General features: G+C 39.2%; 1 protein-coding gene across 1 annotated transcript; it reads right to left on the reverse strand.

Annotated features, from left to right (window-relative positions):
• Positions 1-2,053: 2,053 nt before the first annotated feature.
• LOC121962910 (collagen alpha-2(V) chain-like) lies at positions 2,054-24,396 on the reverse strand. The gene is made up of 54 exons (XM_042513233.1): positions 24,266-24,396; positions 23,964-24,188; positions 22,808-22,824; positions 22,674-22,706; positions 22,566-22,598; positions 21,619-21,672; positions 21,120-21,212; positions 20,931-21,005; positions 20,367-20,411; positions 20,182-20,235; positions 20,046-20,099; positions 19,877-19,930; positions 19,441-19,494; positions 19,233-19,286; positions 18,223-18,267; positions 18,076-18,129; positions 17,936-17,980; positions 17,793-17,846; positions 17,011-17,109; positions 16,854-16,898; positions 16,661-16,759; positions 15,832-15,885; positions 15,640-15,747; positions 15,494-15,547; positions 14,786-14,884; positions 13,514-13,567; positions 13,278-13,376; positions 13,139-13,192; positions 12,752-12,805; positions 12,617-12,670; positions 12,470-12,523; positions 12,086-12,130; positions 11,854-11,952; positions 11,653-11,760; positions 10,580-10,633; positions 10,378-10,431; positions 9,944-9,997; positions 9,788-9,841; positions 9,600-9,707; positions 9,455-9,508; positions 9,242-9,295; positions 8,326-8,487; positions 8,111-8,218; positions 7,895-8,002; positions 6,433-6,486; positions 6,208-6,315; positions 6,033-6,086; positions 5,800-5,907; positions 5,633-5,686; positions 5,433-5,540; positions 4,168-4,525; positions 3,888-4,078; positions 2,938-3,180; positions 2,054-2,851 (listed from the first exon to the last, which is right to left on the reverse strand). Exons 8-54 carry the CDS (start codon positions 20,985-20,987, stop codon positions 2,705-2,707), a joined length of 3,984 nt encoding a protein of 1,327 aa, XP_042369167.1. The 5' UTR covers positions 20,988-21,005; positions 21,120-21,212; positions 21,619-21,672; positions 22,566-22,598; positions 22,674-22,706; positions 22,808-22,824; positions 23,964-24,188; positions 24,266-24,396; the 3' UTR covers positions 2,054-2,704.
• Between the last annotated feature and the right edge of the window lie 2 nt (positions 24,397-24,398).

Here is a 24,398-nt window from a genome sequence, read left to right on the forward strand (position 1 = left end):
CTAAAATAAATTAATAAATATTAACAAATTATAAAGTATTTTTTCTGTAACCTTAATTTAAATGTGTAATTAAAATAGTTTTTCATGATATTTCTCCCTTGTTATTTGTTATTTTTCTGATGATTCTTGTACTTTTCATGTAATTTTCTTGTCACTTTTTACTCACATTTTTGCAATTTCTTTCATTTTTTCCACATTTTTGACAGAAATCGAGTCAATTTGCTCACATTTTAAAGGTTTAGATATTTGTGAACAGGGTCTTAAAGCAGCATAATACAAATTATGTTGATCAAGGTTTCACAAGGAAAAAATGCAGTAAAGGTGCATCAGGGAATTTTGGGATTTGAATTTCAAACAGTATTTAATCACTGAACAAAAATTTAAACAAAGCTCTTGTTTTTGCTCTCATTTTTCGCAGCTTTCAGATAAAGATCTAAAAGAAATTGTACGCACTCAAAAGACTTATACTTCTCAAATTTTGCAAATATTGTCTCCAGTGTTGTTAGACTGTATTTGGCAGTACATCCAACCACCGATCACGTGTCACCACACAAGCTCAGGACCTTCACGTTCAGCATCTTCACCTGCAAGATCGTCTGAAACCTGGGCACACCTGTGTGGTAACGACGCAGTAAACATGTTTATATGCCACACCTGTCGGATGGATGGATTACCTTCCTAACAAAAATTTGAGACAAACATTTGTGAAAAATAATCTTTTTGTGTGCGTAAAGAAGTCCTAGATATTCAGCTTAAACCTGTGAAAAATGGGCATAAAACAAAAGTGCTGCGTTTATATTTCAGTGTATAAATCAGTCCTGTACTGTCGAGTTTGCAGCTCAGATTTCTTTACTCACTCCTCTACCTGCTCTGCTCGGATCAAATTTTCCACGCTCGAAATGAAAATAGCAGCCCCGGCTAAAAATGACCACCTCGACAGATGTGGAGCGAGCTCGGGCGGCAGGAAACGGTGAGAGTGTCACGTCTTTCACCGAGCGCAGAGAGGAGAGGTCGACCCAGAAACATGTGCTGCCTGAACTTTGGCTCTTTTTCTTCCTGTAAGGACGCCTTCTCTCTCTCTCGCTCGCTCTGGCTCTTTTTTTTCATGTTATGATCACACACCCATGTGCATGCAGCCAGGACGCCTTTTCCATCCGAAATTAGGTTTCTGTGTTGCTTTTAAGTTTGTTGCTATATTTCAAGAAACAATGCAGGGTGGATACAGCAAGCCACATCTGAAATGTGAGCTGAAACTACACTTTGTATTGATTTATCATAAAAAAACATGTTTACTGGTTTTCAATCCCACAGCTCACAGTCCATCTGGCTTTTTCACCGGGTGGAAGGAGTTAACTGTGATTTGATGACTAAGAAAAAGTTTTATCTCCCTCTGGTGGTGAGATGCTTTTGTGTAATTTCTGAGCTCATTTAAAGAGGACCCTATTATGCTCATTTCCATATTTTTACTAAAACACGTTCGCGTGGTTTAATCGTAAGACTTTGTTTTCCTCATTCTGTCTGTGCTTGAACACCATTTCTCTGTCTGAAATCTGTCGACCTCTTTTAAAAGCCCAATCACGGAAAGTATTGGCAATTTTTACTGCGAAAATGGCCAAGAAATGCTTTTAAAAACAACTGAAGATGTTGCAGCAGGACTATGATCTGAAATTGCGAAATTTACAACATTGGCAACCAAAATTACGTTTCCCTGACGATAGCATGTAGCTACATGTAGCGGCGTACTTGCAGCCATGGAATGACTGTAAAGGAGAATAGCGGCAATTTCTAATGTTAAACATCACCAATAAAAGCTCAACAATACAACCGGACATGTTCCAGCAGGATTATGATCCAAAATCAGAGAGAAATTTACAACATCAGCAACCAAAAAAGCTGGGAATCAGACCACACTGTTTTTACTCACAGGGATTACTTTTACATATGTTTACCTCATTTTTTGAAACAAATACTGGAAAGCATAATAGGTCCCCTTTAAACTCATTTTCACTTGTTTATTCAACTTCTCTGCCTTTGGTTTGTGGGAAGAGCGCAATCACTCCAAAGAAAGACATTTATTCCACATCCATAGTCAACAACAAACAAATAATTTGCAATTTACAGCCATATGTTGCATTTACAGTTGAAGTTTTAAGAGGAGATACAAAGGTCGTCCTGTTGAAAGAATAAATGAGTTCCTGCGCAGAACTTAATAATTTAGGTTCAAGCATGATTTTCATTGTTTATTCCATTAAAATTAAGAACTACAGTCATTGCTATATTAACTCTTGCCCTATTCTGGCCTCTGGATGTGCATTTACTGGAAAACAGCCAGATGACTATTATCCACTTCAGTTCTTTTGCAATCTGCTTCCAATAAAGACTTTTTGGCTGTTTTCCAGTTTATGCAAGTTTAAAATCCATCTAAACTCTTTGTGTTTTACTTAACTTTCATGTTAGCACCTCAGACTTTATATTCCACTCACATGCATTTCCCTGTAGAGTACTGGTGCTCCAGATTGTATATTTATTGACAAGATGAATAAGTTATGTCAGCGTCCACACAGCAAGTACACTGTACTTTTGGGAAATGCAGCCATGTGTGGAAGAATTCATCGTACGCTCACAGAAAGAGGAGTCCATACCTATAATTTCTGGTGTTGATGTTACTCCTCTGAAAAGGGCTATTTCTGTCCATCCTGTTGTTTTATGAGAAGCACACGGGGCCGATATCCAGGCCGAACTCCTGATCAGGCTTTCCAATGTCCATGGGGGCCACGTCCACGACGGGCAGCCTGGCAGACGTTTGCGTCCTGTACTCAATCACTGTCTTGCCCCACTCTCCGTTTGATTTCTGAACGGAAGAAAAAAGCCAGATTTATCAGTAGAAATGTCTTTTAATTGCTTTTTGTCATATTCAGGTGTGCTGTAATGACTTACCGTGCAGCCGTCCTCGATGACGGTGTATCGGAGGCGGTTGACGCCGAGAGCTCTCAGCTCCTGGCCGTTGGAGCCTTTAAGGACCAGAGCTTTCTTCAGGTTGGTGCTCTTTTCGTTTTTATAAGCCACGCTGTTCCTGCAGTGGTAGGTGATGCTCTGGTGCGCCTCTTTGGACAAAAGCTGCAGCAGCTTCACCTGAACCGCCACCGCGTTGGGCTGCTCATCGGTATTTCCGTAGCGGAACTGAAATTAAATATAAATTTGACATTATCACACACACTGCATGCTGGATTTCAGGTCTCTAGATACTCTTGTTTTATATTTGTATGGAAACAAACCCAAACTCCAAAACTAGAATTACCAGTCAAGCTGTTGTTACACTTTACATCCATGTCTGTGAAAACATGGATGCTTCACACACGTCTCCCCCCGGCAGCACAGACGACCTACACAATCAACTCAGTTTTAAGGTGGACACCCATGATCGATGTCATCAATTCAGTATCTGACCAAATGCCCTTCTGCTCCTGAATTATGCTGAGTAATAGCCAGAAAACGTTTTTCTTCGCAGAATAATATGATGTCCCAGTGAAGCTGACCTCTGATCTTTTGGATATTACATGTCATCACTTCATCATTTTATCCTGTAAAACATTTGTGTTATGTTTGTCATAAACAGCATATGAATTCTTAAGTTATGACCAAAAACATGTTTTCAGAGGCCATAGTGACCTTGAACTTTGACCGCCAAATTTTAATCAGTTCATTCTTTAGTCCAAGTGGGTGTTTGTGCCAAATTTGGAGAAATTCCCTTAAGCCATTCTTGAGAAATTGCAATAATGAGAATTATAGGGAAAAACATATGTGCAGACAAACAGAAAAGCCAAAAAACATAATGCTCGTTGCTGGCGCAGAGGCATATAAACAAAACAAATGACTTGATTTCTTACTTTGGATCCATCGTTTATGTCTGCTCCAAACCAGATGAGTTTGTTGGCGTTGGGGCTGGATTTCGTCCACCAGGCTTTGCGGGGAATGTTGGCTGGATTGGCATTGATGCAGGTCTCACCAGTTTCCATATTACAGAAGACTCTGATGGCATCCTTTATGCTTCCCTGGTTTGGATCGATCCAGTACTCACCTGTGTACGAAGTGCAACGGTCAGTCAACAAGTTTGTAATGGTCTACAGCAGAAAAGAGTTGAAAAAAGAAGAAAAACAGGCTCTTCACCGCTCTTTTTCTGAGGGTAACACTGTTTGATGTCCTGGCAGCTTTTCGCGGGGTTCATCTGGCTGCCATCGGGACTGCGGAGGTTTTGCAGATGTCCGCTGAGGGTCTTCAGAGTGGCGTGGACTCCGGTGTTTGCACGCAGGACGGCAGAGTTCTTGTTGGGAAGGGCCTCATCTTTGTTGATCTCTGGAAGTGCAGGAGGATCAGCGGCCACATCGTCCTCGACAAAGTCCACAGCTTCTGGCACAACGCCCTTCACGTCGTAATCATAAGAGCCGGCAAACAGGTCTTCCACAGCTGCGGTGGGGGGTCCGGGTGGGCCTGGAGGGCCAGGTGGTCCGTCATCACCAGGTGGACCCTGAAGCAGAATAGAAATACAACTCATTTTTTTAAAAACTTGACTTCACTTGCGAAGGACGCCAGCTCAGAAGTATCCTGAAAATGTTTTTTTTTGTGCAAATGAAATAATTGACCAATCTGTTTTGCTAATCTAATGAAATAAAAAGTTAATCTCTATGAGTTTTACTGATATTACAATACTGACGTTACTGTACTTTAATCTGAATAATACCAAGCTGCAACCCCTGGGGCTAAAAAATTAAGCCAATGTGGAGTTGACAAAAACTGCAGTTCCTCTAACAGCCACTTGAGGCTGACTCCAAAATCCCCGTAGACTCCAGTTATTATCATAAATGAATGAAAATGAAATAAATAAATAAACCGCCCGAGTCAGATGTTAGGTTTTTCCATTACTACATTTTGTTGTCATGGTTTTCTACTCATTTATTATTCATGCATTATTTGACTTAACCACTGCTGTAAATGCAGGGCTTAATTTGTGTCGGATCCTGCAGGAACAGGATCCGGTGCCTAATACGCTTGATCCACTGTCACTATGAAAATATGTAAATACATTTTTTGTCTAAAATTTAATGTTATCTTTCTTGGTAGTCTTTATCTTCAATTGCTGTTGCACAAAAAAATACCCTGTTTTCCTACTTTAGCATTTTAAATAGCATTTTTTAAAGACAGGGAAAGAATGAGAGTGAGCGAGAGAAAAACGGTGAGCTTTAGGTTACGGAAATCACAGAGTCTCGTGCACACGTCTCGTAAGCTTCTGAGATTTGAAATGACGGTTTGAATTAAGATGGCCTGCCCTAGTTTTTAAGACTGTTTTTTGCTAACAAGCAAAAATTAACATTTGCATTATTACAGTTAAACAAAGCTGTAAATGCACGATACTATAGCTGAAAGTTTGAAGTCACCTGCGGCCCGATGTCACCGATGGTACCTCTGCTTCCAGGAGCGCCCATGGCTCCAGGCTGACCGATGTTTCCTTCCTTTCCAGGGGGTCCTACCACTCCTGGAGGACCCTGTACAGAAACAAGTGAGACATTTCCACTGTGAAATAAGGCAAAGCTGCACTTGGACTGACTGTACATTTAAATAAGTATCACACACTCACCCTCGGCCCAGCTGGTCCAACAATACCTGTATCTCCTGGCTCACCTGTGGCGCCCTGAAATACAAAAGAAGGACTTTTCATCATTTTGTTTTTAGTATCAATATTTCCTTGAACTTACTAGAAACAGAACTATCTGAACTGTTGAAAATCGTCAACATTTTGCTCACAGTTGTTCCTGGCAGACCGTGGAGGCCGGTGAAACCTCTGTGTCCTTTCTGACCCCTCTCTCCTTGTTCTCCAGACGCTCCTTTCTCTCCCTGTGGTCCTTGTGGTCCCTTAAATTAGACACACATAGACAATTCAACACCTCATTGGAAAGCACACCAAAAACACCTATTCTGTTTTTTTGTATGTTTTTGGGGGGTATGAAGGAGGTGAAAAACAGGTATTTCATGCTCACCACTTTCCCTCGTACACCAGGTGCTCCTTGGGGTCCAGGAGTGCCTCTGGCACCCTAAATTCAAAACAATCCAAGAGATATGACAGAGCCGACTTTGCATTTTCCACTGACAGAGCAATCAACATTTGATTGAAATAAAATTTTAAATAACTGCATTTGCGTTTGTAAAACTCACGTTTTCGCCTCTTTGTCCCGGGTCGCCCGTCAGTCCCACAGGACCCTCACTTCCTGGAGACCCTGGAGTTCCAGCCAGACCCTCTGGACCAGAATTACCTTTGTCTCCCTGAAAACACACCAACACACACAAGTGATGACTACACGCAGGTGAATGCATGGTACCGTTTGAAGTCCACTACTAAAAAAAAAACAAAGAAAAAGCACACCATGTATGTATTCTTACCCTTTCTCCTACAAGACCGTCCGTCCCAGGAGGCCCCTCTGCTCCAGCAATGCCCTGAAGAAACACAGAAATAATGACATAATAATAAACACTAAACTGTGACTTTAAAAGCTGAATCACTGCAAAGAAACTATTGTATCGGGGTGCAAGAAAACAGGAATCAGGAATATTTGCTTTCTTTGAGGAAAACTTGAAACCTGGGGTTGCTGCCGCATAAAGAATACAAAATCTGTGAAGATGCATTGTGGTAGTATTTGATAACTGCAATACCAAACTTCAAATACTTGTCTAGCCAGTGGTGGACTCAGGCTATCTGAGGATGGGGTGAAAAAATAAAGTGCATGCAGGGACACCAGCGTGCAAAGCATGCAGGGCAGCCATTATGGCACTGCATCATGATTTCCTAATTTTAAGGCCACTATTAGCTGTTGCCAAAGCTTCATGGGTGTCGTAAGGCCATCTTTATTTTAAGTGGTGAAAGAAAAAAAATACAGTATGGCTTTATCTTAGCATTTAATGTAGTTCCTTGAAGAAAACAAAATTTGAATGTTAGATTTAACATAGTAATCATTGAAAAAATAAACTTGAAAATATATTAGAGTAAAATTTAGTAAAAAAAAGAACAATAGCCAAGCATCAGGGAGAAGATAACGCTGAAGTTGTCCAAAAAAGAGCCTATGTAGTATGTTCAATTTTAAAAAAAGGGGATAATTCTAAAGAAAAATCCCAAAAACTTATCTCTGATGCAATTTCTCAGGGAATAATCTGCACAAAATTCATCAAAATTGCTTGTTGCATTTTTTTATTTTCTGCAGGTCTTGCTTTCACTATTTGGTTTAATTGTACAGTTTATCAGCTGTTCTGTACCGCTATTATTATGCATTAAAGATCAGTTGAAATATCCATAAAAAATATCAATTATGGGTCAGGGTGTTTTCAGTTTACTAAATAATACAAAAGGGTCCCGTAAGGAAAAAGGTTGTTAACCACTGCACTAGAGGGCACTCATCATTTCTTCGTCACATGAAGTCAAATCAAATGCAGCTCCAGTAAAATGTGATCTGGTCGGCTCCTGTAACATGTGGCCTGTAATTTTGTTCTTTTTCCATCTCCTAACATCATCAGCTGCTGCTTTAAAACTGTCCATGTTTCCGGATGGTTCTGGTGATCCATGATTTCTGGTTGTGAAATGATTTAACTTAAGTTTTGGGTTTAGTTGCCATCAGTGTACAGCAGGCACGGGCAAAAAAGCCAAAATGCATGTATGTGAATAATCTCACGGATATTGATATTTTAGAGGAACTAATAAATACCGAACAGTCATAAAGTCTGTTTTTGGAACTGAAATCAAAGTTCATGTTTCCAAGAAAAATGCAGGGCTGATTTTTTTGTGAGTGTAGTTGGAAACACCAGCTCAACACTTCAGAATAAAAGCTGTGTGATGAAGGTGGACATGACGAACCTCGGGGCCGGCGTCACCTCTTGGCCCGGTGGCCCCTGGTAATCCAACTCCACCATCAGGCCCTTTGCCTCCCTGAACTCCAGGAGCTCCGGCTTTTCCAGGTGGACCCTGAGGAAAAAATCAATACCAAGATTTAACAATTAATTTCATGACTTTAGCTAAACTTAGTCTTGCTTTGTGACCCAAAAAACCAACAACGTAACAAGGAGTACATACAGCAGGTCCGGGCAGTCCCATCAGGCCGCCCTCCCCTCTCAGACCAGGTATACCCACAATACCTCGCTGTCCTGCGGTTCCAGCAGGTCCTGGAGGCCCATCAGGCCCCTGACAAAAAACACAAGACATACATTTCAGGATTATTTGTGTGGCTGCTTGAAGATTGTCAACAGCCTGAAGTGACAGACATCAGTGAACTCCTCCCTGCTTCTTACCGGAGGACCGTCCTCTCCAGAGTCTCCCTTCTCTCCGGGGCTGCCTGGTGCGCCTGCAGGTCCTCTCTCTCCTTGACGTCCTTGAGATCCGTTCTCTCCAACAATTCCAGGAGTTCCAGACTTTCCTGGAGGACCAATAGGCCCATCGGCTCCAACAGCACCCTGAAACACACACAGAGTCTTCCCTCAATCCAGATTTCTCGTGCACTTTTTTATGTAAACCTAAAAAAACGCACTGATGGCTGTAAAGGGAGAAGTAATATAAAGGCAAGTTGGGTGGTGGATGGGTCAAACAAACACAGTACTTTCTCCCGGGAGGCAGGTGTTTGTGTCCTGTGTGAAATCAAGTAAAGGAACATAAAATGACACTCAGGTGAGTTTGTTCTACGTCGTCATCATTTTTATTTCCCTAAACCGAACCGATGCGACTTGACGTCAAGTGTGGTAAGGAGGAGGTCTGCAGTTAAGAGTTTTTTCAGTGAGAGCAAATACCGTCACCGGGGACTGTGACACTTATCAGTCATTTAAAAATAACAGAAAATCATGGCTATAAGTCAATCAAGTGTACGATCATACTCTGCAACTTATTTCAAGACCAAAGTGTGCTTTTGTGTTTATGTGCAGCTATTCCTGTTTTAACATATTTTATGTGTTAAATTCTGAAAATGAATGAATATTTCATATTTATGATTAGGACTGATGTTGGTTAATAAAAATAAACTCAATAAAAGCAGAGAATCAAATTAGTGTATTAAATGTTTTATAGCCTGATTTTGAAAAGCACATTTTGCGTTGAATCTCGTGGTAGATTTTGTCACAGTCCAGGAAAAGAAAAAAGATTTTTCTTTTTTCTTTTTTTTTAAAATGTTGTGTACATTTGCTATATCGTTACATCCCTAGTAACCAATCAACTCACAAGAGGGCCGGGTGGTCCGACTCCTCCGGGTAACCCAGGGAAACCAGGAGAGCCCTGTGGGAAGAAAACGGTGCAAAAATTAATCAAAAAAGTGATTAATGCATGTCAAAATGTACACTAAGACCAATGATACAACAAACTAAATTCATAGGCAAAGAAACTGAGTCTGTGAAGCTGTTAAGACTTTGAGTAGTTTTAAAATTTGAAACTCACTGTTGCACCCTGCGTTCCTCTGCCACCTTTCAGTCCAGTCACACCAAGAGGTCCCTAAAAATACACACAAATAGAAATGCATCAATTGTTATCGACTGACTTGTGGTTCGACATGTTTTTTTACACTGTAGTTCACTTTGTGTACCTGTCCTCCTGGTTTCCCAGCCATGCCCTGTGGTCCAGGTGCTCCTCCCTCTCCCTTCAGACCTGGCTCACCTGTTTCACCTTTAGTACCGGGCTGACCATCAGGACCCTACGCGACAAACACGAGGTTTTTAGTCAAGCCTTTGTGGATTTATTTATTGGGATATTTTGGACATGACTGCCACTTACAACAGGTCCAGGGAAGCCAGCAGCACCAATTGGACCAGGGTCACCAGTCGAACCCTGTTAACACAAATATAATCTTTATTTCAAAGAAATAGATGTAAAAGTATTCAAAGCCAATGTCAACTTAATGACAGTTTAAAAATACAGTGTTGTACTGACAGGGACTCCTCTGGTGCCTCGGCGTCCTGTAGGTCCTGGTGGGCCGGGTTCACCCTGAAATAAAGAGTAAAAAGTCAAGGCAAATATTTGTTAGGATTTTTTTTTTTTACATGTGCATGTCATTTAAACTTGAATCAATAAGAATTTTACAGATTTAAGACTTAAATAAGCCTAAATTAACAGTTAGGCCTCATATCCAGTGCAAATTAAAATTAAAATCTGAATTTATATCTGAATTCAGATGTGGAGATGCTCTTATTATCTGCCTTTTTTCCCTCGTTTAGATCTTTTTTAATTCTATATCTGCTACTCCAATATTGTGCATTTTGTATAATTTTTTTCTGGCGTCTTTCTTTTCAGAAATGTGATAATTTGGCCAACAATATGAACATTTTTAGGTTTTTGGTACATATGATTTCAGCTTTCGGGCTCACCTTCTCTCCATTGGGTCCACTGGAACCGACAGGTCCAACAGGACCAGGAAGCCCCTTTAAAGGAAAGGAAATAGTTTATAAGAATATCATAACACACAAGAGATTGTCAGCCACAGTTTTTTTCAGTCTTGGTGTCATTAGATAAAAATATTTGCTGCAAACATTTTCTGCTTAGAAATCAGTTGTGTAGTTCTGGACTCACCCGTGCACCATCAGCTCCAGCTTTACCCTCAGCTCCGCTCTCTCCGACCGAGCCCTGTTAGAAGAAATCATCGAATCAACGACTCAAATTCCTTAAACACTAGAAAGGCCAGAAGGCCATGAGTCGTCATTTTCACCTCCAGATTCCAAACTCTATAATATCTCAAGATAAATACCCAGTATAGAGGTTAATACATTTATTGTGTTCGGATATATTTTTAAAAATGAAATAACACCAAAATGTACATCTTAAGTTTAATTGCATTTTATTTTTTTTACATGTGTCATCTAGTTATATTATTTTATGTATGATGATTTTTTACATTATTTAGGTGGAGACTCCAAATAAGCCCAGTGGGGTTTCTGTGTCTCCCCGCACTGCATCTCTTTGTCATGTTCGGTTTTTTTTAATTGTGCAAAGAAATAACACTAAAAAAGTTGTAAACATTGCAATTCATTTAAGCCTCCGTCAAAGAACTTGGTGTCAAAATTTGAGAGATTTATAACTCAGAGTTACAGTCGTTCCTAGTCTCCCCTACTTTTTGTCCCTCAGAGCAGCGCAGCAGAGTAGAGCTCGCCTGCGGTGATCTGGATGATCTGTGTCCGATAAAAGTTGGTGTTTTCTCTTTGTGTTTGGCTTATCTTAAGAATTACTTACTAATGAGGATTTGCGTCCGCTCTCAAAGTTTCATTTTTGACAGAGACCATGATCGTTGCCAAGCAACCAAGATGCAACTGCCACTGTGCAAAAATGTATCAATTTAACCGAGGCAAAATCTGTCCGGACAGTATAACCACCGGTGGCCGAAATAGGTAAAAATCATCACATTTTCTAACATTTATATGAAAATACAGACATTTTTGGGAAAAGTCAGGGAACAGCAGCATTTTAATTTTAAATTTAACAAAGCTATATGACAGATAAATGTGAAAATGGTCAAAATGACCATCATGGCAGTTGTAGTGTTAACAACCTGCTGACATCAGCAGCAGATATTGTGCTCTACTGAGGGTCCAGACAGTGAAGAAATCCCTGTCTTCACTTCTTTGCAGATGATCTATTCTTTTACTTACTGCATCTCCCTTTGGGCCTGAGGGTCCAGATATGCCTCTCTCTCCTGGCATACCCTGAAGTCCTGGACCACCTGCCTCTCCAAGAGCGCCCTTAGGACCAATGCTACCCTAAAATGCACAACACAGTCAGGCTAACAGTAAACAACATACACATGCACACATTTAAATATCATAAATTGATTCTTCTTCTGGTAACAATACCTTTGGCCCATCTGGTCCTGGTCCACCTGGACTACCTTTAGGTCCCTGCAGCCCATTGGGTCCAATTTCACCTCTCTCCCCAGGAGGTCCTCTTTCTCCCTGCAAGGATGACCGTGAGATAAAGACACGCAGCACTTTTCTTATTGCAATACATAATTAAATGCATTGACTTGTGGCTGATCATTTTTAATAGGAGCTACGCCTGTAATTAGAAAAACCGTGATGGACTTACCCTTGGACCTGTACCTCCGTTAGCACCAGCCTCTCCTGCAAGACCCTGGAAAAAGCACATTCTCCTTAATGTAGTCTCATGTAGTCAAACTGATCTCCACAGCACTGCATCAGTGCTAAAGAAAGGTCTGAAAGCTCATACAATCATTCTGCTATAGAGAAAAACTGCTCAAGCTTGTTTGTATTTCTTAAACCCGTCACAATTGTCTTGGGCGGCATTGCCGGACTTTGACGGGGAAAAGGTGTTGCACTCATCTGACCAAGAATTGAAGCAATATGTCTACAATGTATACAATATACAATAATGTTATACAGTATGTAATTTGGGGCTACATTTAAAAGAATTGTGCTGTCTGAATGAAAATAAGATTATATTTTGTCATACCTCATTGCCTGGTTTTCCTGACTCTCCGGGTGGACCTGGAAGTCCAGGCAAACCCTAAAAAAACAATTTGTGTTTAATGTGAGTAACAATAATGAACAAGATTGACATTTACAACACTAACTGAGTATTTTAACGGTCATGAGGTACCTGGAAACCATGCAGTCCCTGTGGTCCCTGCTCTCCTCTCTTTCCTGCCGGACCCTGGAGAAATACAACAAAACATCTAAACATCATACGTTCAAATCACTGATGTCGAGATTGTCTAAACTGTTAGATGCTTACAGCGGGGCCGGCTGGACCAGCAGCGCCTTCCTCTCCGTCTTTTCCATGCACACCCTAAAAGACAGATACATATTTTAATATTCATAATTATTTTTGGTATATTTATGACACACTGACGTTTGAAATTAAACTCTCTTCTATGATCTTTGTCGAAGGATCTTAATATGAACAACCTCTTTAGATTTTCGGGTAATTATCTTTTTCTGTTTTTAAACATGACTAATAATGTTTTTAAATCCACTAATTCTCTACATTTAAACACAGTCTATTTGTATGTTCTCTGACATTCACCTTGTTATTTATCAGTATGTTTACAGGTATATTTGTGCTGATGTGTGTATAATTTACTATGATGCATAAATTATATTATGAGTGAAAATTACTTACCCTCTGACCTGGAGGTCCAGGACTGCCAGCCTCTCCAATCTTCCCAGCATCACCCTAAATATCAGGAACGACAGAAGTCATCATTTCTAGCTGCACAAATAATCGAATTTCAAGAGTTTAAAACAAGAGTTTTACTGACAGCAAAGCCCTTTGGTCCCGGCAGACCCATCTGTCCGACTGCACCTCTACCTCCAGTAGGACCCGCGGGGCCAGGTTTGCCATCATCTCCTGCTGAGCCCTGAAAAGACCAAAAGAAACATTAATACGTGCCGTCTGCCACACACTCTGTACTCTACGTTTGCAGCAAGAATTAATTCTTATTTAGTCGTTTCAGTGAAACTAAAATGAGAAATGAAAATAAACAGTTCTGCTCACCATTGGTCCTTGTTTTCCCTCTGATCCCTGAGCACCGATAAGTCCTGTCAGACCCTGTCAAATAAGAGTAATAACAGTTATAAAACAACCTGAGATACCTGCCTCTGAGGCAGCATCTTCTCCTCATAGATAAATGTTCTGTAAATATTGTAAAGTAGTCTAGAATAGGACCAGTATTCTTGTTATTATACATCTAATTTCAGATACGTGTTATGGGTTTGAGGCCTGTTTGTTCTGGTTTCTGGACATTTTAAGAGAATTTTTGCTCCTACTCACCAAAATTATACTTAGTTAAGGGGTGAGTAACAAAAAAATGTCAAGATGTTTACTGATTTTAATAAAAACAATAATTGTTTTCAACTGCCAAGAGTCTTGACAGAATAACTTGAAGGGGACTTATTATGCTTTTCCTTATTTTCTTTCACATGGATAGATAGATAGATAGATAGATAGATAGTAAGCTTCTCTAGAGTTGTTACTGAAAATGTTTACAGTATGTCGCCTACATTGCTAAATGTAGCTTCATGCTAACAACAGGGAAATATGCAATCTTGGTTGCAAGTGTTGTTAATTTCTCCAATATTTCAGATCATTTTCCTGTTGGAGCTAATCTGATTACGTATAAAAGCTTTTATTGGTAATTTTTCCACAATGCAAATTGCCGCTATACTCTGTTAAAATCATTTTCTGGGTGCCAGTACACTGCTACATGTAGCTCCATGCTAACTTCAGGTAAACATGTGAACTTGATAACCAATACGGTAAATTTTTACCAGATTTCTGATCATATTCCTAATGGTTCTGAAGCTTTTATCTGTGATTTTTACAGGAGAAAGTGTCGTTAAACACAGTCATGCCGGCTGCAAGCACAGCGCTACATGTAGCTACGAGCTAACGTTAGAGAAAAATGCCGCTATTTTCCGTCGCAGTCATTTCCCAGCTGCATTGTCAGTGCAGGGACACCAAAATGTGGAGGAACTTGAAACGCTGACCAGTCAGACTAGACTAAGCTTTTCTGATGAGGAAAATTAAGTGTTTTTTGAACATTAAAGCATGTAAACATGATGTCATGGTGTACTGACAAACCCAGGAGTACACTTTGATATCACTGTAGCAAGATGGAAAGTTAAATCTACTGTGGTCAATAAATACACGCTTTTTTGCAGGTTTGAAGGGTCTTTAACTGCCTGACTCGACACATCAGAGGTTTACTTCAACATAAAAACAAAGTGACAAAAAACAGAACAATAATGTTTGCTGCGTGTGCTTTACCCGAGCTCCTGTTAAACCTGGCTCTCCGTTACGTCCAACATCTCCGTCTAAACCTTTGGCGCCAGATAATCCAGGCACTCCTCTTTCACCCTGGGCTCCCTGTTTGGTTCAGAAATATAGAAACAAATGTCATGGTCTATGATAATTAAAATTAACAACAGTATTTAACCCTTTGAGACCTGGGCAAGTTGACTTCACTTCTTTCAAAAACATGGGAAGAAGGCGAGGAGTTTAGCTCGTATTTAATAAGAAATGAGCAAGAAATTAGCAGAAATTACTAAAAAGAATAAGAAAAGTACCTAGGCTAAAAAATAGCACAGAAAAAGACAGAAAAATAAACAAGCAAAAAACCAAAGGGAAAGTAAAAAGAAATTAATAAATAAATAGTAGCAAAATTACCTGAAAAATGTAAAATAATTTTAAAAATATGATTTTTATCATTAGAAATATAGTTCTATGGGAAAAAAATCACTTGCTTCTTCAAAAATATTTTTCCAAAACGACAATTTCTTTGCAGTTTGTTAAGAAATTTCTTACCGAGTTGCTTATTGCCCTTTTTCCATGTTTAAAAAAAAAAGGAATTTGCTGCAAAGGTTTAAATACTTGGGAAAGGCATCTGAATGCAGCAAGAGAAAAGTGATGTTGATCCAAGTTTCAAGAGGTTAAAAAAGTAGAAAGTAGTTGTATTTAGATGCGACGTCAACTCACCTTTGGACCTGGCAGACCATCAGCACCTGGGAAACCTCTATTTCCTGGAGCGCCCTAAAATAAATTATGAGTCAATTTTCAGGTGCTGAAATAACGAAAATTACTTTGTCAAAATATTTTTTAAGATGAAGTTGAAGTTGACTTACTGACTCTCCTGGAGGTCCTGGAGGCCCGATGGATCCAGCATCTCCTCGGGGTCCGCGCTTTCCTTCCTCTCCCATCGGGCCCAGTGGACCTGGAATACCATGGTCTCCCTGACCAAACAATCAATAATTAGTCAATCACTCTCCTCCAATCGACTTTTAGGGTCTTTATTTCAGGAATTTAAAGGGTCTCACTCGCTCTCCCTTGGCTCCAGCTTCTCCTTTGAATCCAGGAACTCCAACTTCACCCTGAAAAGAGCATCAGATCATCAAAACTTTGAAGCTCTCGGTGCATTTGTGTCAGCTGCAAAGTTACAAACAGAGGTGGACACGGAGTCGTGCTGCATTCATGTGATGTCGGAAGTTTGTAGTTTCCAAAATGGGAAGCTGCAGGCTGCAGTTTAATGCTAAGAGTGTTTACCCAAAAGGCTGAAAGCTGTTTTCAGTTTATTTATATCTTTAAATATTATTTTTGTATTTATTTTTATATTTAATCTATGTCACTCAACATTAATACCATATTACAGTCTACATATGTTCAAACATTTATATTTAATACACAAATTAATAAAAAAGTTTCTAACCATTGACCAAATATTGACTTTTGCCCGCCATTTTTATGCTTTTATGACGCCAAGTCGGCAACTCATCAGTGTTAGTATACTCGCCTGGCATGCTCTGTGGTTAAAAGTTTGCTTGCTTGCTACAGCTAACAGATGCGTATACTAAAATGTGCAACTACTAAAAGTAATTGACAACTACTCTGAATAAAATAACTAAATATATAATTTTTTTACGTCAAATTTTGACACTCTTTCCATGATTTTTGATATTTCTGCTGCCCTGAAACTTCACGCGCACATCGTTACATGGCAACTCGGGTATCATTGAAATTTCCCGATTTCTTACTCGTTATTACGACTTTGAAGGGACATACATGTGCTCGTAACTAGTAAACATGGTTAATACAATATTTCTGAGGAGCACATGAAGGCAGCATCACACTGGAGTGCGAGTGAGTTACCAGTTGGCCCTTTGGTCCTGGTGCTCCTGTAGTTCCCTGGGGGCCGGGGGGACCGGATGGGCCCAACAGCCCTGATGGACCCTGGACACCTGCTAGACCCTGAGGAGAACGAGCAGTTACACATTTAATTAATGCACAAAAAGTGTAAAGAAAAATGGTTCTTACAGTCGGTTCAACTTATGCAGCTACTCACTGGTTGTCCGCGAGCACCTGGAGCTCCGTCAGACCCTTCAGTACCCTGAAGAAAACAAAACTCATAATTAATAATGTCAATTCCAGGGTGAATATGGTCCGACTGAATGTGCTCACTTTTTGAGGAAAAAACTAAGATTTAGTGACAAAATTATCACCTGCTGTCCTGTCTGTCCAGCTGGTCCTACATGACCGGCGTCCCCTCTGGGTCCCTGCTGTCCTGGACTTCCTCTGACTCCCGTTGGTCCTGCTTCACCCTGCACCAGAGGACAGATTCAGGTCTAATTCAAGGACTTTTTAAAAACAACTCAGAGAGCATAGAGCTCAGATTTTGGCATGAAAAGGGTGAGTGAAAGTGCAAAAGCATTAAAGTTATAGACTTATATTTGAGGAGGGACGCAGTGGAAACATCCCACTCAACATTTGTGCATTTGTTGTTTGCAAATAAAAAATGACACAGCAAAAGACTTTTATTTTGACAAAATGAAATACATGTGCACCATGAACTGCTGCAAAAAATGTACAAATTGATGCATAAAAATTCCTCAGAATGAAGGATCTCACGTGTTCAAAGCTCAAAGGCTTTATCATTCCTCCATTGTACGCTACTTTTTATACATGCATATGGCAGAAATTTTGGCAAGATTGTGTATTCTTGTTTAATTTTGAAATTCAGCTCACCTCCTAAAATACGTCTAAAATACACAGTTCATACTGTTAGGTGCAAAACATTCCCCATTGAAACCCATCCAAACTGTACTGTGCTTTCACTTCATTTTTGGCTCAACAGCCTTCATAATCTCACGAAGACGTCCAGTTCTGCCAACGGCTACAGTTTACTGCGAGATAATTCAAGATTTCACAAAAAGCTGAAGATAAAAATGAATTAATGTCATAGAAAACTTCCCAAATCTTAAGACCTATAATACGACAATCTCACCTTCATTCCTGGGTTTCCGGGAAAACCTGGCACTCCAGTTATTCCCATTGGACCCTGTGATTGTGAAATTTTGTTTAAAATTCACAACAAAATCTGAAGGCACTGAGGTTTCTTTAGGTTGGAGTTAGTTTAAACGTCCTTACCAGAGGACCTGGTTTGCCCACGTGGCCGGCACCACCACGTTTTCCCTACAACAAAGAAGACGACACCTCAATCCTGCAACAGTTTTTCACATTTTTTGCACTTTTTCTCCAAAAAAATAAAGATATTTTGCTTTTCTTACCACGGGACCAGATGGTCCGGCTCTGCCTCTCTCTCCCTGCATGCCCACAGGCCCCTGAAACAAAACACTGGCTCAGCATCTGCATGAACAACACTGAACTGACTGTATGAAATGCTCCGCTCATGAGTTGTTGAGTGTGTTTCCTACCAGTGGGCCTGGAGCTCCCATTGCACCCGGAGTACCAGATTTACCCTGAAAAACGCAACGAGATAAAACATGTTGTGTGTATTTTGCCTGTATGGATTAGGTTTTCTTGTGCTTTATATTATTCATTATATAACTCAAAAGCTTGGTGATTTCTTTTAAAAAATATGGGAAGAAGGCAACAGGTAACTTAACAAGAAATGGCCCCAAAATTAGCAAGAAAATAAATAAATAACTAAAGATAATAATATTTAAAAAGTTACAAAAAAACCCCTGAAAATAAGCAAAGGTAAATAAATAAATACATACATGCATAAATAAAGTGAAAAAAAAGAAACAAGAAAAGAGCCCTCTGAAAGGTAAAAAAAAAATACACATATAATTTTTCTCTAAAATTATTTTAAATACACAATTATAACATCCCTAAATATAGTTTTCTAGATATTTTCCCTAGTTTTTGAATAATATTTTATGACTCCCTCCAGCTAATTTTCAGGTTTTTTTTCCATCTCTCAACTTTGTTGCTCATTATGTTTTTTCCATGTTTTTAAAGAAATGACCTTTTCCAGGTTTCAGTGGTTTTAAATGCTTGTAAAAGGCGTCTGAACACAATGCAGGAAAACTGATGTCAGTCCAGGTTTCAAAGGGCTAAAACATTTAATGAAACCTTGCAGGAAAAGCTTTTAAAAAACATCTTAAAAGGATTCTTTGCAGTTCAGACAATTAGATATGTATTTTTTTCCCGTCAACCGTTGATACTGTTTCCAAACTTTCTGATATTTCTGTTGCATTGACACAAGCGTCAAAAGTCTCCAACTCAGTTATTATCAAATTTTCCCTATTTCTCGCTCGTAATTACAACTTTGGAGGGCCGTTGATGTGCTCGTAACGTAAGTAAGTCAATACAGGAAATACAATATTTCTGAGGAGCACGTGAAGGCAGCATCACACTAATAATATGATAAAAAACGTTCACTTTGAGAACCACGAGATGAGACGTGACAAATTCTCACCTTGTTTCCAGCCGCTCCGGGCTCGCCTCTTGACCCAACAAGACCGGCCATCCCCTGTTGGAGAGATTTAACAAACAGGTCAGACGTTCTTCATGTTTCTCACATAAAAATACACGTCACTATTTGGTTCAGTACGGCCCAGATATCTGCAGCATCGAATCGTGCATCCTTTCTGCAAAGCATCAGTAAAACAGTTTGTCTGACTGACCTTGTGACCTTTCAGTCCTGGATGACCTGGAAGTCCTGGGAATCCTCTCGCACCCTGCGTTTAAGAAAGCAGGCGCCCCAAAAAAATAATTAAAAAACATTAAACATTAAAAAAAAAATTAAAATAAGTAATAAAAATTGGGAGTTGTTTGTATGTTAAAGTTTGAGCTAATTAATTAAGTTATGGGGAAGGTGTTGGACAAAATAAATGTTTTGGACATTTAAATATTCAATTTTTATTTATGTTGTTTGTGAAATTTTGTATAGTGAGAGTTAACTTCTCTCTTTTACTCTTTTTATTTGTTTTTTCCTTATTTTTGAAATAAATAAGTGAATATTTTAGAATATATGACAGTGTGTGCTGAATCAAGTGCATCACCTCTTTGTTTCAGGGCTTGACCGAGCTACTTGGTTTCGATTAATGATATTATAATTACCACAGATCCTGGAAATCCTGGTTCTCCTGCAGCACCTGCAGGTCCAGGTTCTCCCTGTGCAAGAAAAGTGAAATAACAGTTTTTAAGAAAGATCATTTCTGGTAAATGATTACTGATAATAGGTCATTATCAGTATATTCTGCATTGTTAAGAGGAGGCATGCACTCACATCAGGTCCTGCTTTTCCTGGAGGCCCCTCTGGTCCTCGATGACCCGGCTCACCCTGAAAACAAACACGAGAAAAAACGTCACCACTGATGCACATTTCACAAAATTGTGAAATCGAGAAGCAGAAATGTTCCCACCATCTGTCCTGGTTCTCCACCCTCTCCTGGGATTCCCTGACCGCCAGGTGGGCCCTGAACAGAGGAGATAATGATGGTGACTTAAGACGAAAGGACACAAGAGCCGTGTTCCTACATGAAGTCTTATAAAAACAAGCAAAAATAACCAAAATTAAGCCTTTAAATCTTTGGAAGACAAAACTTACCTGTGGTCCAGGTGTCCCTGGAGGTCCTCGTGGTCCTGCTTCACCCTGAAATTGTGAGATTTTGAACACTGAACATGATGCCAAACTTCCCACAACATTCGCTAACGTCACCTGCAAGCTGTAATAATATTTTAAAGAAAACATTTTTATCTGATGCTAAAAAAATTTAAGATGTTTATCATTTCACATAATGTTCCTGTGAGGTTAAATGCTTTTAACTACAACAACATGAGGATGTTTTTGTGATGTTTAGAGGTGGCATATCTTAGAAGATTCTTTAATAAAACGTTCCCACAATGTTACATGAGAACAAAGGGAGAACATTTTTAAAGCAACATTCAGAAAATGTTTATGGGATGTTATTGAGACCTGAGATTACAAAAAATGTATGAAACATTTCTGTAAATTGAAGAAAGAAAATACATATATTTTGATTATGTCAATGGAGAATGTTACCTGAAATTTAAGAAGGAAATTCTGGGAACTAAAAGAAATCATTACTGAATCACGTTTTTAAGAGCCAAAACATGTTAGCTGGGTTTGCGTCTCCTGTGCAGCACCCACCCTTGATCCTGACACCATCCCAGCCATACTGGACTTCTCACCGAAACCTGCAGCCATCTGTGACACCAGGTTGCCCTTTTGGGGAGAAAATGTATAAAAAGAAATGTTCAAACAACTGTAGAGAAGTGGCTTCACTTTGTGTTAAACGTGCCAGATTTCTTAATCGACTCTCTTAATCAAAAAACTGACCCCAGGGTGGGCGGGGTGGCCTGGGGCTCCTGCCTGTCCTGGATTTCCTGGCACCCCGGGCTCTCCGTCAAATCCTGGAGGCCCCACGAATCCCTGCATGATGTTTTATGAAAAATAATTACTGAGAGAGAGAGATGATCCACTGAGGTTAAGCGCGATGAGCCGCTGCTCAGCAGGTGTTTGCATAGTGAGTTCACCACAGCAACTCAAACATTATGTATAAAAATTTTACGCATTAGATCACATTAAAGACTTTGCACCACATTACAATAAAATTAATTTGAATTAAATAAATAATAAAAATTGTGTGGTGTGTGTATGTTAAATTTTGAGCTGTGTGTTGATAGCAATCTTAATTTGCATGCAATGAGCAGAAATTTACAAACCATGGCAAAGAGAAAACCTGCAGAATGAGCTGTGCAAAACTGTATTATTATACTGTTTCCTTAACAGATTAGTTTGCAGATGTTCATCTTCAAAGGTATTCATTAAGATTTACCTTTCTGCCTTTAAAGCCTCTCGGTCCAGTGTGTCCCTGAGCTCCTGGAGGACCCTGAAACATGAAAAAGAGTGTGTGAGATTATATTCATGAGATCTGCTGTAAACAACCATAAAAGACATTTCTCTGTTTGAAGTGAGCTGCATGACATTCATCATAATAGCATTCACATCGTAAGAGCCAAAGAAATACAAAAACAAGTAATGCAAAAACCAATAAACAAATATCGCATTGAATAAAGGTGTTTTAAAAATATGAAAAAGTAGTATAAAAAGGATATACTATAGATCAGATTAAAATCAAGGGCTGCACAGTTTTTCCTTGGGCATTTTTTGGGCAAAATTACCTGAGAAATGTGCAAAAGCTCACAGTATGAAGCAAAAAAGTGCAGCAATAATAATAATAATAATAAATAATAATAATAATAATAATAATAATAATAATAATAATAATGAAATGATAATAATATATAGTATATGCACTTTATCAGCATCCGTCAGTTTCCTGCAGGCTGTTCTCCAGTCATAAATATGAGTCTGGTGCCCTCTAGTGTCAAAATTAGAGTATAGAAATTACTGTAAGAAAAATCAGGGGCATGACACAAGTTAATAAATAAATAATTTATATAAATATAAGCCCATACTTCTGAAGGAGGGGATCAGAGTAAATGCTCCCGTCGATTGATGCTTTTTTAAATGCACTCTGGCATTTTATTTACATTTAAAGTAAAAAAAAAAAAAAGTAAAAAAAATGTAAATGTATTTGTTCACATTGTGAGTTTATCCGGCTCCCGACTGTGAGCCAGAATCGGCCCGTATATTACTGCTCAGTTCCACTTCATTTTTTTTTTTCAACTACATACGATATAAATTCTCTATACGGACACTTTAACATACAGCATGTATGAAAAACTCAAAAACAACAGAGAAAAAGCAGAAAAAACTCACCTGGGGTCCTGTAGGTCGGGGAAGCCCCACCACCTGAGAGAAAAATAACAACTTAAATGTATGGACAAATCAATAAAATAAAAAGTGTTTGTAGACAGAATCACTTACGTATGGGATATCTCCTGGTTCGCCTTTCTGTCCCTGTTAGGGAAGCATATTAACGATGAGTTTTACTTTAAAGAACAAACCTTTTTATATTTGTTTTAAAATACTAATACAAGTCAGAATTAATCATGACTTACTTTGAAGCCCAAAATTTCTGGAGGAAAACCACACAAAAAATGAAGTTAAATGACATTTATACTTCCACTTAATCTGTCATCATATATTATTAACCCTTTAAATTAACACATATTCATCTATATCCAGCCACATACCCCGTGTAAACAACATCTGCTTCAATCTGTCAAAAATGTTCCTGTTTAGCTTTTTTTTATATATGCCAGGCCCACACTCACTGGATCCATTTATTTCAAACTCGATAGGATTTATCTTTTTTGGATCCACACAGAGAAAGTCAACTTTTCCATTTTTAATATCTCCAAAATGATTCCTCACCAATCTCCCAAGCGCTCAACGATAAAACTGATAATCGTCAGTCTTTAAAAGTAATTTAGCACACCCTCAAAAACAACACCTGCACACTTACTCCACGCCACATAAATTTATTCAAGACAACGTTTCGATCTTTGTCAGGTCAAATTTGGTTTGACTGATTTGTCCTGACGAAGAAGTGGGATCGAAACATTGTCTTGAATAATATTTGTGTGGCGTGGAGTAAGTGTGGCAGGCGTTACCTTTCCTTTCCAAAAGCCTTGCACCTACACGATGTGCATATAACCACTCTTTTTCAACCTGCACACTGTGACAGAGTGTACAATCACAGCGTTTCAGTCCCTTTAACTGAGTAAATCGGCTTGAAAAAATAAAAATATAAAAAATAAAAAAAACACATGGGAAAGGAAGCAATGAGCAACTTATCAAGAAAATGACAAAAAAATTAGCAAGGAAATCAAATTGGTTATCAATTAAAATTTAACTGAAATTAGGAAAAAGACAAACAGGGCTAAAATAAAAAATATATATAATATAACTATAAAAAATTATCTATAAACTAACTAGCTAATATAAAAAAAAGCTAATTTTTCAGGGCGTTTTTTAGCAGGTCGTTTTTTTAATCAGCTTTTACTGATTTTTTTTCTTTTTCTTTTTTTTTGCAGGACATTTAATGCCAAGTTGCTTTATTTTAAGGAAATCAAACAATTTTCAAGAGTTTAAATGTTTTAAATGCTTGTGAAAGGCATCTGAGCACACAAGAAAGCTTATGTCAATCCAGGTTTCAAAGGGTTAAAGCAGTACACAGTAAAATCAGTGGGATAACAGAGTGACTCATCTCACCTATCTGCCTGCTGGCGCTGGCGAACGTTTCACAGACGGGGCAGCACTCCCCCTCACGAGTTATGACCTTCTCGCAGTTTGGCACCAGCTCACACTGAACCTCGTCGCAGATTGCCACGCCGTTGTCACAAACACACACGCGACACGGCTCTGGTTTCCAGATGTCGTTGTGCTTGTAGACCTCGTCGTCAACTGTGCAGCTGTCGCCTTTCTTCTCATCTGCAGCTGCAAAACAGTACAGATGTTTAAAACAAAAACATATGAATTCCTTCATAATGTGACAGGATCATAAAAATATTCACCTGCTGTGGGGTCCGCACTGGGAGCTGATGCTGCATCTGCAGTTAAGCACACGGGGCAACACTCGCCCTCCGGGGTCACGGTGTCTTTGCAGTCTCCGAGGTCCTCACAAACCACACTTTCACACACAGCATT

This window comes from Plectropomus leopardus, chromosome 24, assembly GCF_008729295.1.
Source record: "Plectropomus leopardus isolate mb chromosome 24, YSFRI_Pleo_2.0, whole genome shotgun sequence".
Taxonomy (NCBI): Eukaryota; Metazoa; Chordata; class Actinopteri; order Perciformes; family Serranidae; genus Plectropomus; species Plectropomus leopardus.

What these genes read in the sequence shown, in the direction of transcription:
- LOC121962910 (XM_042513233.1), bottom strand. Translation starts at nt 20,987, where the DNA reads ATGGCTGCAGGTTTCGGTGAGAAGTCCAGTATGGCTGGGATGGTGTCA. An exon ending in CAGGAAAAGCAGGACCTGAT is followed by an intron (nt 19,931 to 20,045) that starts GTGAGTGCATGC and finishes TTTCTTGCACAG; the next exon opens with GGAGAACCTGGACCTGCAGG. An exon ending in TGGGAGCTCCAGGCCCACTG is followed by an intron (nt 18,130 to 18,222) that starts GTAGGAAACACA and finishes GTTTTGTTTCAG; the next exon opens with GGGCCTGTGGGCATGCAGGG.